Source organism: Dysidea avara, chromosome 8 (genome assembly GCF_963678975.1).
Source record: "Dysidea avara chromosome 8, odDysAvar1.4, whole genome shotgun sequence".
NCBI classification, from domain to species: domain Eukaryota; kingdom Metazoa; phylum Porifera; class Demospongiae; order Dictyoceratida; family Dysideidae; genus Dysidea; species Dysidea avara.
Window position 1 is genome coordinate 835,001 of NC_089279.1, and position 16,677 is coordinate 851,677.

At 39.1% G+C, this 16,677-nt stretch overlaps 2 protein-coding genes across 2 annotated transcripts in view; one reads left to right on the top strand and one right to left on the bottom strand.

Moving 5' to 3' along the window:
* LOC136264624 (sperm microtubule inner protein 8-like) lies at window positions 1-1,786 on the top strand. Its single transcript, XM_066059400.1, has 8 exons — window positions 1-306; window positions 362-423; window positions 1,074-1,123; window positions 1,170-1,240; window positions 1,288-1,358; window positions 1,445-1,494; window positions 1,547-1,576; window positions 1,626-1,786. The coding sequence occupies exons 1-8, from the start codon at window positions 153-155 to the stop codon at window positions 1,654-1,656; spliced, it is 519 nt and encodes a 172-aa protein (XP_065915472.1). The 5' UTR covers window positions 1-152; the 3' UTR covers window positions 1,657-1,786.
* The window catches only part of LOC136264619 (lymphocyte-specific helicase-like), a 22,342-nt gene continuing 7,317 nt past the window's right edge, over window positions 1,653-16,677 (bottom strand). The window contains exons 3-17 of the mRNA XM_066059393.1: window positions 14,685-14,834; window positions 14,487-14,577; window positions 12,450-12,550; window positions 12,099-12,281; window positions 11,629-11,852; window positions 11,062-11,187; window positions 10,919-11,012; window positions 10,646-10,787; window positions 10,255-10,369; window positions 9,306-9,398; window positions 9,058-9,256; window positions 8,238-8,357; window positions 6,322-6,438; window positions 2,655-2,814; window positions 1,653-2,084 (exon numbers count right to left, since the gene is read on the bottom strand). Coding sequence (XP_065915465.1) covers window positions 1,786-2,084; window positions 2,655-2,814; window positions 6,322-6,438; window positions 8,238-8,357; window positions 9,058-9,256; window positions 9,306-9,398; window positions 10,255-10,369; window positions 10,646-10,787; window positions 10,919-11,012; window positions 11,062-11,187; window positions 11,629-11,852; window positions 12,099-12,281; window positions 12,450-12,550; window positions 14,487-14,577; window positions 14,685-14,834 — 2,214 coding nt within the window. The 3' untranslated portion in view covers window positions 1,653-1,785. The remainder of the gene's footprint in view (window positions 2,085-2,654; window positions 2,815-6,321; window positions 6,439-8,237; window positions 8,358-9,057; window positions 9,257-9,305; window positions 9,399-10,254; window positions 10,370-10,645; window positions 10,788-10,918; window positions 11,013-11,061; window positions 11,188-11,628; window positions 11,853-12,098; window positions 12,282-12,449; window positions 12,551-14,486; window positions 14,578-14,684; window positions 14,835-16,677) is intronic.

The window sequence follows — 16,677 nt, forward strand, 5'->3', positions numbered from 1 at the left end:
CGCGTAAAGTATAAGACTATTACATAACAATTATCACCATTTGAGCGGTCATCAAGGCAGGGCTGTGATTTTATCACCTCAAGGAAATTGTGTAGTCAAATCAGAGCAAACGTACACCAGTGTGTAGACCAGTACCTAGGATCTATGCTACAATGGATGACTCTAGTACAGTGATAGCGAAACTAGCAGGCTTGAAGCAGGGACTGTATCATCCTCGCCTGCCTACACTACGCAAGATGGACATGGACACAATGACTCATAAACTACCAACAGAACACGCCAGGACCACTACGACTTGTCCACCAGGTAACCAGCCCCGCCTCCCTCCAGCAGCTAACTAAGTTCATCCTCCTTCCTGTAGATGACTTCTCCCACGCAGTAACTACACTTCGCTGGAGCAGTGCAGGCAGACTACACTCCGGGGTGAGTTGTTACTACCTGTTCATCCAGTCACCTTAAAGCTGGCGGCTACACAATTGGGGTCTAGGCCTAGGATTTCAAGAATCTAGGACTTTTTTCCTCGCTTTTTTTCAGAATTCAGTAAAATATTTTTGGCATCGTGATTTTGTATCAGTGATACATCATTCTGCCTGTCTCTGGAGGTACACTAGTCATAGATTATAATTATATTCCCTACCAGATAGCAAATATATAATGCTGCCCGGCCAGCCATAGGGCTCTTGACCTTGCTCTGATCGAAGGTCAGGTGCCTTTCCCTTAATCCATAAATTTGTTTTAGTCTTTCTTTTGGCTAGCACTTCAACATCTAGTGCTAGGGGTGGTGGATACCCCGGGGGGGAGTAAGAAAAAGATATATATATATATATATATAATGCTTCCTTTTTGTATTTTGTTTGCCATACCTTAGGACTTGTGCAGTCACATGTGACCGAGGTGTTGTAATTATTGTTTTGTTTTTATCACTACATCAATATTGACAGATTCAAAAAAATAAAAAATGAATGAATGAACTGCAACACAATACACAATAAGGTCATGCTGCTCTTGCAATTCCCAGTAGGGTGAAATAAAGCAAAACTGTTCAGCCTTTTTTTTACTGTACAATCTATTAGGGTGTCATCAACAAGACCATCAGTGACCAGCTACAATGTTATCGTCCATTGTGAGTGACCAACTAGTAATGTAGCGTAGTAGTTATGGTATATTAGGGGTCATATTGATGCATGGCAAAGTGTAGTGGACAGGTTGAAGGCACAAGAGGCTCATCATTCAATGGAAGGTACTCACCTCATAATGTAATCTGTTTATAACTCGATCACTTGGTAGATATACCTCAACCAATGGCTAGTGGTTACATTGGACGTTACAAACACCCAGGGGTCACCTCATCATGGCAGGTATAGTGACACATGCAGACACACTTACACTACATTACATAGTAGTGACAAAATGTGACATAGTAGTGACTAGCACTGTCTTGTAGCATGCAATGAAGAGACCTCAAACTGCCCGACCCATGCCAGCTACGATGTAGTAAGTTGTGTCCCCAAACTTGTTACTATATTAACTGCAATGTCCACTACAGCAGTAGATACAGAGGAAGTACTGGAATAAGGTATTGTTGTATAGTGTGTGTGTGGTGTATGTAGTGTACACTCTTGTAGACCCCAGTCCGCCCGACCATGGAGACATTGATGATTATAATGTCATGATTAAAACTGTTTGATAAATAATTTACTCTGTTATACTGTAATCACAATGTTTGTTGATGCCAAACAAACAAAAAAAGATTAGTTGATCTGATCACAATGGCAGTGTAGTCTCTTATGATATTAACACATCTTCACCGATGGTGTTGGAGTTGATCCCTTGCAAGTCCTTGCCACCACTATCAGTATCTTGTAGCACTTTGAAGTAATTCTCTTTAGTATCACTTTGTAATGGGTTTTTCCTATCTTTAGAGGCCATCCCCCTGTCCAGTAATGCCTCCAGCACTTGATCGGACAATACAGGGTGATCACTGGTGATCACTCTATCATGGTCAGCTTGTAGTAATAACTCATATAGTTTATCAGCTGAGATTGCATCACTTTCCTTCTCCTGTTGACCAGTCTTGAACTTGCCTGAATTATCAGTGAAAATAATATGTGATTGCCTGATTGGTAACTATGAGGTTGAAAACTTTTTATGAACAATCAATTTTCTATTTTATGATTCATCTCGTGTGCAGCTAGTCAAGTGGAAGAATTTTGGAAACCAACCAGTTATCCTGAACTACATAGTAAACAGGTCTACTAGATGGTGACATTAGCCTACCAGGTACGTAAAGCTACAAAACATGCAAGGTAAGCCTGTGAGGTAGCAGGTAACATTTGAATATACATGATATGTGGTGAACTACAGCTAACTTGTATTATGTTGATACTGGAAACACATTTTGTCACATTCACAACAAGTATGGATAATGTAGTACTTGCTTGTTAGCTAGGAAAGTCATGTATTGTGTTGGGGTGGATGATAGAAGGTTCGTGAGGGTTCTGGGACACACATGGATACACTGCCAATTCACACAATACTTGGTATTGATACTGAGGTGGTGAACTTGTCATGACACATAACCAACCTCCTCAGACTGATACACAACTGTTACTCACACACAACATAGTAGCACACAGTAATGACACACACTTCACCTTGGTGAATAACCATCTTCTCCAGTTTCCTCTTACCAGCTGCAGTCTCTATAATCCTCTGATCAATAGTGTTACTGGTGATGTACCTGTACACCATCACTGGTCTTGTTTGACCAATCCTGTGACACCTGTCCTGAGCCTGTAGGTCCTGTTGTGGGTTCTGTAGGGGATCACAATAAGACCATGACAATTTGTTATGCTTCACAGATGTGATGGGTCTGTGTTTTCCAACACTAGAAAATACAAATAAATCACATGACCCCTTAAACAGAGTGCTAAGATGGCTGTCTTAAGTACAGAAGAAAATAGTTTCCCCACTCCATTTCAGAAAGGCTTCATCTCCTCCTGTATTTGTAAAGATCAACATACTCTAATAGAGCAGTCACATATCTATATATATAAAGCTGAAAAGCTGTCTGTCTGTCTGTCTGTCTGACGGTCACGCTGCTTACTCACCAGACTTGGCGCGAATCGACATAGTCTGTGCTGATAATGAAGTGCTCATCATCCGCCTACTCTAAGATTGTTATCACGAGTTCACGCGTGCTTCCGTTCGGTCTCTACAGCGCGTAGAAGGCCAAGGTGTAGAGAAAACTTGAGCAACATTCCTTTGAAAACCACAGCACATACTGTTCAAGTGGTAGAACGCCTGACTAGCGTGTAAGAGGTCGTGGGTTCAAATCCACGTGTTGACAGATTTTTTTCTTTCTACGCAGTACCTTTTTGTGAACACCTTTTTAAAACACGACTTTTAGCTCATCATATCTTGGCATGCAAAGCACGTATCGAGGCGGGACTTTAGCGAAATTAAACGCCCATCATCTGGTAACTCGAGTGTTGTTGTAGCAAATCAATACGTGCTTTTGTTCGCTCTTTATAGGGCAATGAAGGCACTGGTGTAGGGAAGGATCACTGAAAAGTTGAGCTACATTCCTGTCAAAACCACAGATAAACAACTGTGGCGATTTGTGCACCTCCCTTAAGGTTACGGGATAGTGAGCGACTGTCAAACAAAAATTTTATTACGTAATTAAGGCGGGCTTGGTGTTGTTGTGTTTTGTATCAGCTGGTAACAGGCTTAAATTGTTGGGAGAATAATAGCGTGCTGACTGGACAGTTACAAGGTACAAGAAAACACACGTAACAGTACAAGATAACATAGATACAACACACTTAGCAACTGGCGCACCTGTAAGCGCATGCGTAGTTTTGCTGACTAATGGCGATATTTTGCTGAACCAAAAATCAGGACTGTCAAACTAGTTGTTAACGTTTTGTATAAACAAACTACTAGTTTGGCTTCTTGTCTAGGTCCTGACGGAGCCATTTGTTAGAAATAATGTTTCTAGTGCTTGTGATATCAATGTAAAAATTAATTTTGTGACCACGGTGTCTTGCTTTAGGCCATATTGTAGTCATATTTAAGCAACTATACACATTATTCACAAATCCTCTTGTCAGTCCCTCACAAGTGATGTTCTTCAAATCTTAGAATTGTTAGTAAGTTCTCATGGTTCTTCATTGGTCTGATTTTTGGTTCATAGTTTTCACTAATTGGCATGGGGACAACTTATGTTTCCATAACAACATTTGAATTCCATGTCAATTAATGAGAAGTTAAGAATGCATAAATATTTGATAACAATGGATTAAGAAAAATCAAACCCCTAATCATGAGAAATGATTGATAGTGTACATGTGGGGTTTACAGTATCCCGTAACCTTAACCCCAAGTTATTATAACCAGCCAGGGTTCACATAACTTTTTTTTTTTCACTTTAGGGACCTTTTTGATGCACCTTTTTGTTCTATCTGTTCCATGCAAGTCTTCATCTACAAACTCTTATACTCAGTTTTTCAACACTGGCACTTAACTAGACTGCCTCACATCATAGGGACTCTTATAGCACTTTTGGGATAGGGCAGGCAAATTGCCAACATATTTGTCCATCTGTGTGTTGGTCCAGTGTGTTGTATTAGAGTAGGTAAAAGCTTCTTTCACCAGTATCCAGAATATCTACATCTTTGTTTTAAGCACATAGGTGTGCACTGACATGCAAAACTGTTTGTTCAGATTTACCTCATTACTGCTGTAGTAAATAGGCAGCTTGCATGATTGGACAAATACTACTGTGCATATGAAAAATGATAATACTGGAACCATGCAGATCTATAGTTTACACCGAGGAACTGCATCAGACCTGGCACAACTGTTTCATTATAATCCTGCTTACATGCTTTCACTCTAATGATTCATACATTACCTTAATGGTCAATTACACTGCAGGTGTTTCAAAACTGGGTTTTTGTATGGCAAGAGGTATATGACAACATCAGAACTGAAAGTACATAGCATAGGACAAGTTCTGAACCTTTGCTTGCCATGCAGTAACTATAACTGCAAATTGTGTTGGCTTTAAATTATGCCTAAGTTCATTTCTCTTTGTGACAGTTGGTAAGGTAAACATCATAATGTAGAAACTGAAACTGTACCGTGTGTACACAACCTGTATGTAATGTAGGGTGTATACTGTATACAATTGCCTTAGCTCGCATGCAGTTTAACTAATTAGCCTTGCATGCTCATTATTTCACTATAAATTATTATGTACTGCATAAGGATCATGTACTTTAAAGCACTATCGACATGCATGCTACACAGCAAATATAGGACACTAATATTTATGCTTGGTTCCGAATATATTAATTATTGTTGCAATAGTTGTCATGTAAAGCAGCAAAGGTTTCGTTTGTTCTATACAGCACGTTGAAGTCACTGGTAGGGAAGATGCATTGAATAATTAAACTACATTCCTGTCAAAACCACAAACAATAAACTTTAGTGTTTTGCATCATTAATGACATAAGGAAATCTCATGCTCTTTAAAAAATGTGACATCACCATGTGCTCTACATAGCTACATGAGCAGTGCTGGTGTTTAATGCTTGGTCCCTCTTCCTGGCATTAAAATGTTTAATGTGGAGATGGTCCTGCACGTAGGGCAGGTACCAATGCTAGTACTCTAATAAAACAGTCGGGTGTAACTGAGAGTTGGTTATATTTTTCAACCTGCCAAGTCACTACTAGAAAGTAAATAATCCATGAAACACAATGATGACTTGTGAGATTTAAGCAACGTACAATGTGAAAAGAGTCACTTTATCAGCATTCCCTTCCACTGTACGTCTCCCAAGAAAAACACTAGATGCAAAATTTAAATTGGAAAATTGAGAAAACGTACAATAGGATCAATAATACACCCTGAGGTGATGTTGTAGCCATTAAATGATCAACTGTAGTGAAACACGGACACTTGGGAGTGTCTGGAGTATGTTAACTGTCCACATTATCAGGATCCAGCTTACAAACATTAGTTATGTATTGTGGTAAACAGCACAGCAGATATTCCCAGGAATAAGTATTACAGCTACATTAGTGAAGGAATTCATTTAGTGATGTGGATGTGATGCAAATGAATTCCATTCCTTAATTGTTAATATCAGTAATGTCTAGCTCAAAAGTATCTACAGGGGATCCCTATCACAGTATGTACCACTAACAGTACCACATACAACATTACAGTACACACTACAGTACACACATGTCTACACACTACACTACACACAGGTCTACACACTACACTACACACAGGTCTACACTACTTACCCAGTCAGAGTCATATATGATGACAGTATCAGCAGCAGTCAGGTTAATACCTAGTCCACCAGCTCTAGTACTGAGTAGGAACACACACACATCAGGATCTTTCTGGAATAGCTTGATCTGTGTAGGGTGATAGAGAACCATCTCACTATGTGTATTGTAAGCTAAATTGTTCACTGTATGTGACTGGATCTACAAGAACCCCACATGTTAGCACATTTTTCGAATTTCATTTCATACAATTTCTTTATCTACATAGCCAAAGGAATGGTCACCCGACTACCAAAAACTTCCGAAGATACTAAGAGGTAACAACAGAAAAATCAGTGACAATACAAAAAAATAAAACTACAGGCACTTAATTAAATGGTCATAACTTACGAATGCAGTCCTCTACTAATGCAACCTTACACCATCAAGTTCTCCATGAACAGGTGAATTCATTGCTGGGTAAGTCTTCTCTTCCAGGCCCTTCCTACAACCAGGGTGAAGGCAAAAAAAAAAAAAAAACGATAGTGAACCACTCGTCCAATGTAAGGCAGAACAACACTCATCTCTTCTGTCTCCTTGGGAGTATTGACACAAAACAAAGATTTTGGAACTCCTCTTGCTTTGGGGATCACGATACCATCAAGAGTTTTGCTGTTATCATCTTCCTTCATAGTGAAACAAGCGCTCAAAAATTTGTGAATTTTTTTTTTCAATCTCGTAAATATTTTACCCATTGCATTACTGTAAAATTAGGCTTGTGCTAACACGTGGGATTCTTGCAGATCTCGTCACATATTACAGTTGGAGAAATTATATTGTTTGGAAGTAGAACTGGGCTTTTGGAAATAAGGAATAGAAATTTTTTAAAGCAGTATAAAGGCCTTTTCACACTACAGTCGAATGGGCATTGAAGCCGGACCAAACAATTTCACACCTGAGCTGGATGGACTGCAATGTGCATTCAATCCGCTTCATGTCAATCCACTTTGAGAGGTGAATTGGCTGGACTTAATGCACATTAGCTCAATTAGCAAGGGATTGCCATATAGTCTCCAGATATCTCGCACAAAGTATGGCTATTGCACCAAGACTAAAGTGATGGCATACCTAGTGTTGTACTCGGCTTGTGGAAGCGATACGGTAACCATGAGTGAGTGTTGAAGGAATAGCATACCCTTCTGAAATCATCATGCCCAGTACAGGTTTCCTCTTAAAAATCAACGAGTTTCTTGGCACCCAACGTTTTGTAAGTGTACTAGCAACACACTAGGGCTGGGACAAATATTGCTTCGAACATTCGCTGATAAAATGTTCGAGCTTTCAAGTTACAGGTTTTCTTGTATTTATGCACATCCTTCTTAAATTTTATCTTTCTACACCAATTTAATAAGTTTGTAAGCATTTGGAAAGTGCATAGCAGCAGTACTGAATGACACGATCGATTGCAAATGAGCGTGTCCAACATACTGCAATCATGCATGATAGTTTTATAATTCGAAGTTTACTTAACCTTCAAACCCACGAAACATTCGAAGCTTCGTCCCAGCCCTACAACATACCTTGCTATGAATACTTTTCTGACTCCAAGGAATACGAAGAAGGTAGTACAACGACGCCATTTAAATTTTCGTTACATAATTGGGTAATTAATCATGTGTTGTGAAAGCAAACTGAATTCAGTTGCCGCACATGTAGTGTGAAATGGATTGATGTGCATTTGATCCACTCTCAGTCTGACCACAGCTGGATCCGCATTCAATGTGCATTAAGTGTGAAAAGGCCTCAAGGGGGTAAAATGAGAAAGGGTATTTTAATTCATGTCCAGTTGGAAATTCAACACAGCTTATATCAATTATATCAGTAGTACAAGATGATAGGAAACATTGCTACACCAGTTTCAACATCCCACACCACACCACAAGGGGTACCTGTTCTTGTCGTACAGTGAAGCTCATAGAACCATCCAATCTACTATATTGTAACTCTCTCAGGTCAAGATAGTCCTCCAATATGTCCAGCAAGAATGTCATTTGGGAGAATATTAACACCTAACACATTGTATTATGTCATCATTACAACATCAAACATTAATTCATCACATTTTGTAATACAAACATAACATGACAATGGGAGTTAGTAAAACGCGGAATATGGAATAAGCAAAACTCATCTTTTGCAGATTGTACAAATACTTATATACTCTATAGTAATCGTACCTTGTAACAGTAGCTGGGCAACATTAACTTGAATAGGACGAGCACACAACCAATCATCCTAGAACGATCTACATTCGCTATATATACTTAATTGATATTGCCACAAAACACTAAAACCGAGTTCTATTCTTAGGTCAAAATAGCTGGTCTTCATGTGGATCCGACCGAATTTATTAGAGTCACACTATCGAGTTAGTGGAGTGCAGTGGTTGTGTGTTGTCTTTAAGCAAGTTTAGCAAAGGTAGATTGTTCTAGGATGATTGGTTGTGTGATCGTCCTATTTAATGCATGCCCAGCTGCTGTTTATCCATCGCCATGGCGTGCCATGCAGAGCTGTTACATGGTAAATAAAGTATGATTACTATAGAGCATATATTTGTTGTACAATCTGCAAAAGATAAGTTTTGCTTATTATGTTATTCCGCAATTCCGTTATTCCGTGTTTTACTAACTCCCCATGACAATGTCATGTCACTATTACAACACAGTTAGAACTACTACTACTACTACACATTGGGGGATAGAGCTGTACCTTGTGACCATCCCTGAGCAGTGCTGGTAACATCCTATCCAATAGTAACATCTTACCACTACAAGTCACCACCTCCTCATCAATCTTAAAGTCACCATCAGCAGTTAAGGGGAACTCCAACAAGTAGGGATGATTTACACATTTTCTTAACTGCATCATTCTGTTCTGCATACGAATATTAAGTATTGAGGACTGCTTCCTATTAACAACTACTAATAGACCATGTTATGGTATTGGAGATGAGTTACTTGGTGACTTTAGGCTCTGCTGGGGGTAGTAGGTCATGCCAGTCAAGCTCTCCACTGATCACAGCATCAAAACGATCATCATCAAAATCAAACCTAGATCAACAAGCTGGGCTGAAATATGTAATATGTTTATACATGGTATGTTTTTACACATGTTTTTAAGTTACACTTGTATTGTATTTTAGGCATATCAGGATATTATATAGTTTTGTAGACTTCATAGTGGAGCCACCTGATAGAGAAGGCCACTTCTCTAGGAATGTCTACCTATCCACTACAGCAAGCTGCTCACTAATCACTTAGAACAGTTGTTCAAAGTAAACTGTTCATATTACACATGACATCCCTTTATGGGTACGTATTTAGACCACTACAATGAAGGGTGTTAGCCTGGAAAATGGCATAAAGTAACAAAACTTATTTAAATTTGTATGCATGGATCTATAATTGTTTCATACTGTGTCACATCAAATTGAACTTCCCTTCTACTTGTATTACTGGAAACTGTTAACAAGTTGTTAGGAAGGAAGACAGTGGCACAATAGCATGGTTGTGCTCTAGGAATGCTTAATGGCTTATACCATCTGTTAATATCCCTGGTAATCATGTGATCCTTCTTGCTATGAAGTGTTGAATTGTGCTATAGGATTTCTTTTATCTGTGTAAGCTAGTGAAAATATTGAACATAAGTAACTGAAATGTGGCAACTTGCATTGGCACAGCATATTTGTGTAGGTTAGCTCAGTTCAGTGAGTGCTTATACTGTCTTATACTGTAGTGATAACCAAGACAAGTCATGCCGAACCGAGCCAGCGTGTGATATGAGGCAAGTGTAAACACAGTATAAGAACATGGTCTGTGGGTTAAATTGTCCCTTAGAGGTCCCACTATAATTTTAATAAATGAGTTGCTATAGTTTGGGCACATGACCATATAGGTTACTACTAACTTGAGTCTCTTCTTAGCTCTCTCACTGGAGGCCCTACTGGGCCACTTCTTGTTGGGATCAGTTGGAGTAGCTTCATCATCACCTTCACTCTTCTTCTTCTTAGCTTCAATCATGTCTGAATACAACAGTGATAGCAGTAAAGTGTGTGTGTGTGTTCACATGTGTAGCTTGCTAACACACAAGAGAGAGCCATCACACAACAAAAACACATTACTCCACAAGGTCAACCTTCTGTGCCATACATAACAGATGAAGTTCAGGTGGGACTTTGGGTACCCACACCTTCACTTGTGAGACATGACATGGCTTCTGCAAGGTACTCCCCCCCAAGGGAAAATCCCATTTCCTTTTAGAGTGTGCTAGCTGTGTGTAACTACAAGTCACTGCTTACCAAAAATAGTTCTCTCCAAAGTTGCCTTGTAATACTCAGCTTGTTTGGGAACTAGTGGAGCATATACAAGCACTTCCTTCTTAGGAGGTAGGTTGAACTCTACGTCAATCTTCAGTCTCCGTAACAAGAATGGTGACAAAATCTAACAGAAGAGGACACAACATGATGTATGTGATACCTTCAGCAAACCAAGATTTACAGCTAAAAGGAGCCACCACTTCTCAGTCTCAAAGTACCCATCATACCAGAGGTCAAAGAGGTAATATCACTTACCTGATGTAACATGGATAACACGTGATGTTCCTTCTCCTGATCCACTATCTGATTAGCTGAATCATCATTGGAGAAGTCAAACCATGTCTCAAAACTGTTAACAACACACAATAGACTACATTACACACTAGATTAGCTGGTACCAGTTGAGGTCATCAAATATGTCAGGTAATAAGAAGTTAAGTAGTGACCACAATTCTGCTAAGTTGTTCTGTAATGGAGTACCAGTTAATAGTAATCTGTTGTCTGCTGTGAATGCCTTCAGGTCCCTAGAAACAATATAATAACATCATAACTATAATCTGATTAGCTAAGTACAATATTTTGTACAAGCAGCACTTGGCCACATGGTTACAAGTATGTATAGCTGTGTGTCACAAATTTAATTACATTGGTGGTTAGGTCTTTGAACTCTACAATATACAAAGAAAGTAGTTTTCTTCCAGGCCAGTGTTCAAGCCCTGCACTACATTGCTAACCAGTGAAGCCATTAGCCCACACTTATAGCAAGCCATCAATATAAACAATACAAGTACAATGGACAGTTAGACACTTGAGGATACCTACATAATCTGTCTTAAGGTATCCCTTAGTACATAACTGACCTGGACACATTGATAACTATTGGTTGATCCCAGGTACTCTATAATACACCAGTCCCACTGTGCCCCTCCCTAGTGTCCCCTACACTGAGGTCATACTGGTTATACCTGATCAGTCTACAGTTGAGGTTCTTGATACGATGGCCTTCATCAACTATTAGATATTTCCATGGTTTGTTCTGTATGAACCGTTTATCCCTCATGGCTATCTCGTAGGACGTGATAATTACAGGGAATAACTCCTGGACTGGTTTCTTATTATTAATAGTGAGGTGTTTACGTCTCAAGGCTTCTCTCTCCTTGATAGTACCATGATACAGTACCACTGATACCTAATAATAGCATGGTGATAACTAGCACATTATTATGTGACAGGGTTTGTGATAACCAATGTTACGTGACCACAAACTACACCACACCACATAACAGGTCATATTTCTTTACTGGAATGGAATATCTTCATTCTATAACTTGCATTTAAAAATAAAACCGCATGACTACAGTTACAAGTCATGATAACTCTATATACCCACACACTCAGTTATCACAGCCCCAGTCACACATACTGCTGTACTCACTGTTGGAGCAAACTTGTTGAACTCAGCTACCCAGTTGGGTACAGTGGATAATGGAGCCACAATGAGGAAGGGACCACTAACATTGTTCCCAATCATTGATGAGATCAATCCTATACATTGTATGGTCTTGCCTAGACCCATCTCATCAGCTAATATCCCATTAACTCCATTCTCATATAACACCTAATAAGGGAATAATACAAGAAGATGTAGTTATTACCTAAAATTGCAATGACTGATCAATTAGAGTATTTCAGGTATCAGTCTTGTGGACTTCCAACGGTATACCCCTCCCCCTGTATTCCTAGTAACTCAGTCAAGGAGATGTACTATACACACTAAAGTACTGACCCTCAGCCAATCCAGTCCATCCAGTTGATAGTCTCTTAGTAATCCACCAGTGACCAGTTTGGGTTGACGATAAGATGCCATTCTACCATCATCAATCCTCCCTATGTAACATGTCACGTATACCACACCATGGGTGGTAGTAACATGGGGCAAGCACCTAGTCTGAAGTACTTTCATGCATTGTTTACAATTCTTGTTCTTTTAACAAGCTGTATACTTGTGAAATTAGAGCTTTAAACAGCATATGATTTAAATATTGTTTGAAGTGTTCATTCTTCTGCAAGCATTTTATACTTGTAAGCTAGAAGGTACTCGTAAGCTAGAAGGTACTTGTAAGCTAGAAGGTACTCGTAAGCTAGAAGGTACTTGTAAGCTAGAAGGTACTTGTAAGCTAGAAGGTACTCGTAAGCTAGAAGGTACTTGTAAGCTAGAAGGTACTCGTAAGCTAGAAGGTACTTGTAAGCTAGAAGGTACTTGTAAGCTAGAAGGTACTTGTGAGCTAGAAGGTACTTGTAAGCTAGAAGGTATATACTTGTAAACTAGAAGGTACTTGTAAGCTAGAAGGTACTTGTGAGCTAGAAGGTACTTGTAAGCTAGAAGGTACTTGTAAGCTAGAAGGTACTTGTAAGCTAGAAGGTACTTGTAAGCTAGAAGGTACTTGTGAGCTAGAAGGTACTTGTAAGCTAGAAGGTACTTGTAAGCTAGAAGGTACTTGTAAGCTAGAAGGTACTCGTAAGCTAGAAGGTATATACTTGTAAACTAGAAGGTACTTGTAAACTAGAAGGTACTTGTAAGCTAGAAGGTATATACTTGTAAACTAGAAGGTACTTGTAAGCTAGAAGGTACTTGTAAGCTAGAAGGTACTCGTAAGCTAGAAGGTATATACTTGTAAGCTAGAAGGTACTTGTAAGCTAGAAGGTACTTGTGAGCTAGAAGGTACTTGTAAGCTAGAAGGTATATACTTGTAAACTAGAAGGTACTTGTAAGCTAGAAGGTACTTGTGAGCTAGAAGGTACTTGTAAGCTAGAAGGTACTTGTAAGCTAGAAGGTACTTGTAAGCTAGAAGGTACTCGTAAGCTAGAAGGTATATACTTGTAAGCTAGAAGGTACTTGTAAGCTAGAAGGTACTTGTAAGCTAGAAGGTACTCGTAAGCTAGAAGGTATATACTTGTAAACTAGAAGGTACTTGTAAACTAGAAGGTACTTGTAAGCTAGAAGGTATATACTTGTAAACTAGAAGGTACTTGTAAGCTAGAAGGTACTTGTAAGCTAGAAGGTACTCGTAAGCTAGAAGGTACTTGTAAGCTAGAAGGTACTCGTAAGCTAGAAGGTACTTGTAAGCTAGAAGGTACTTGTAAGCTAGAAGGTACTCGTAAGCTAGAAGGTACTTGTAAGCTAGAAGGTACTCGTAAGCTAGAAGGTACTTGTAAGCTAGAAGGTACTTGTAAGCTAGAAGGTACTTGTGAGCTAGAAGGTACTTGTAAGCTAGAAGGTATATACTTGTAAACTAGAAGGTACTTGTAAGCTAGAAGGTACTTGTAAGCTAGAAGGTACTTGTGAGCTAGAAGGTATATACTTGTAAACTAGAAGGTACTTGTAAGCTAGAAGGTACTTGTAAGCTAGAAGGTATATACTTGTAAACTAGAAGGTACTTGTAAGCTAGAAGGTACTTGTAAGCCAGAAGGTATATACTTGTAAACTAGAAGGTACTCGTAAGCTAGAAGGTATATACTTGTAAACTAGAAGGTACTTGTAAGCTAGAAGGTACTCGTAAGCTAGAAGGTACTTGTAAACTAGAAGGTACTCGTAAGCTAGAAGGTATATACTTGTAAACTAGAAGGTACTTGTAAGCTAGAAGGTACTTGTAAGCTAGAAGGTACTCGTAAGCTAGAAGGTATATACTTGTAAGCTAGAAGGTACTTGTAAACTAGAAGGTACTCGTAAGCTAGAAGGTACTTGTAAACTAGAAGGTATACTACAAGTGCTTGTGAAACACTTGAACGCAGAGTGCTTGCCCCACAATTAATGGTAACCTACAATTCTCTCCTCCTTCTTTGTGTAACTCCTCCTGGATCACAGCAGCCGAAGGTTTATCATCATCACCGGTAGCCATCTTAATCAGACAACCCTGTACATGTTATACAATGAGATATATATTGTTGACCAATTTCTGTCCTTAAACCCCCAATTATATACCAATTAATCAGCACATTGTACACACCAGATGTTGCTGACCTGTTGATCGATGAAGTCAGATACATTGTAGCTCTCATCATGTTGTCTCTTTCTTTGTCTTGTTGATGTCCTCTTTGTAGTAACAGGCTCCTTGTTAGGTTTATTATTGTTTGAGGAAGTGTCTCCTAGTTTTCTTCTTGTCATCACATGCTAAGAGTATAATAATAACAAGTATAAGGTAAAATTATGAATTTTAAGTTTAATAGGGATCATAGAAATTACATCACACTATCAGCTATGTTCAGCCCGTTATACAGCACTACAAGCAGAGAACAGTAGGAGAAGGCAGAGTACAATATAACGGTCGGCCCTCGGCCATTTTCCGACCAAGCGATGCTGTTGACCGATCAATGTAGCTTTTGGTCGGCCATTTGTGCTGATCAAATTTTTTACAACTGTAATTCTTTATTATTAGTCTCTATAACATGTAATATATAGTTATTATTATTGTCGTATCATTAACTTTCCTTACCGAAGCACTACATGAAGTCTCGATCCTGTCGAAGCATCGCCTCGATGCGCGCACTGCACCTAGTATTTACCCAAATTATCGATTGTGGGTTACTGTCGATGTTGTGAAGAAGCGATCACTACACTGACTACACGAGTGGCACCTTCCAAGAGAAGAAAAGAAAGTAATGTTTGCAAAGTGGAGGTACAATATTCAGTATAAGATGGCCATTTCGTGGTTATAATCTGTAGAGATGCAGTGGCTGGAGAAAGTGGAATGAAAGTCACGTGATAGAAGTGTTATGCACACGGAAAGTTCGAGAGTAAGTTGTGATCTGTTGCTATTCACAAGAGAAACTTTAGCAATAGCTAGTTGATAATTCAATATGTGCTGACTCAACACCACTTGTAACAAAGCATTTAGCCTAGTTAAGTCAACAAACTGGCTGTACAATACATTGATTCATAGTTTTTTTTTGTAAAATATGTATGCAGCAACACAAATTTTGTACATGTATTACTAATACACAATTAATTCTCTGTAAAATGCATGTGTATAAAGTTCAGTGATAAGTAGCTGAAAGTGGTCTCAGATTCAATCTCAGAGTGATCCTTTTTCAAAAATTTCCTGGGGGGGGGGGGGCATGCCGCCAGACCCCCCTAAAAGGCTTGCACTTTACACTGCAGGGTGTGCATCACACACTAGGATAGTACACCTCTATCTTATGGCCATGCAATTTCAGAAATGGCCAATCAAATTTACTTTTGATTGGCCATTCTGTCCGAGCAATAATTTTCCCTTATATTGTACACTGGAAGGGCCTCTGTAATCAATCCAGTCACCATGGAAAATATGGATGATTCACGCGTCCCAACTATATCAATCACTGAATTGAAAGTTAAGTGGCCATTACACTTCGCTTTCAGCTGTGTTCAGCCCGTTACACAGCAATACTAACAAAGTACAGTAGGAGAAGTGCCTCTGCAGTCGCCACGGAAAACTCCCACTTACAAACGTAGGGAAGCCATCAAGCTACCACGAATCGACACCTTGGACTGTCAGCAAAAAGAAATGGGACACAAAGGAGGACAAATATGCATGTAATGTATGTACTGCGGTATATCAAAAAGCACCTGTTGGAGTAAAGCGAAAAAAACACAAGCCCATTGTTTTAAGATTAGTACATTTAGTTATTTGTTTTTGTACTTGATTTAGAAACTATGTAATTATTTTGTGTGTACTATTTGCGTGATTATAAAAAATGTGATTAAGATTTTACCACTTAAAACATGGCGTCAGAAGATTTATTTCATGTCCTCATCTAAACTATAGAATCATGGCTACGTGCTCCCTAGCAAAACCGCCTGAACCTCTAAGCCTCAAAGACAAGACACACAGTGGAGAGAACTGGAAGCAATTTAAAAGATACTGGACTTATTATGAAGTATCGGCTAAAATTGACAAAGAAGGCGGCCCAGTGAGAGTGGCTTACCTCCTAAACGTGATCGGAAGAGATGGACAAGACATGTTTGTTTGAAACGT

Excerpts from the sequence above, each read along its gene's own strand:
- LOC136264624 (XM_066059400.1), top strand. The coding sequence starts at position 153 with ATGGATGACTCTAGTACAGTGATAGCGAAACTAGCAGGCTTGAAGCAG. Across the intron at positions 1,124-1,169 it reads CTACAATGTTATCGTCCATT|GGGTCATATTGATGCATGGC; the intron begins GTGAGTGACCAA and ends ATGGTATATTAG. Across the intron at positions 1,577-1,625 it reads AGAGGAAGTACTGGAATAAG|ACCCCAGTCCGCCCGACCAT; the intron begins GTATTGTTGTAT and ends ACACTCTTGTAG.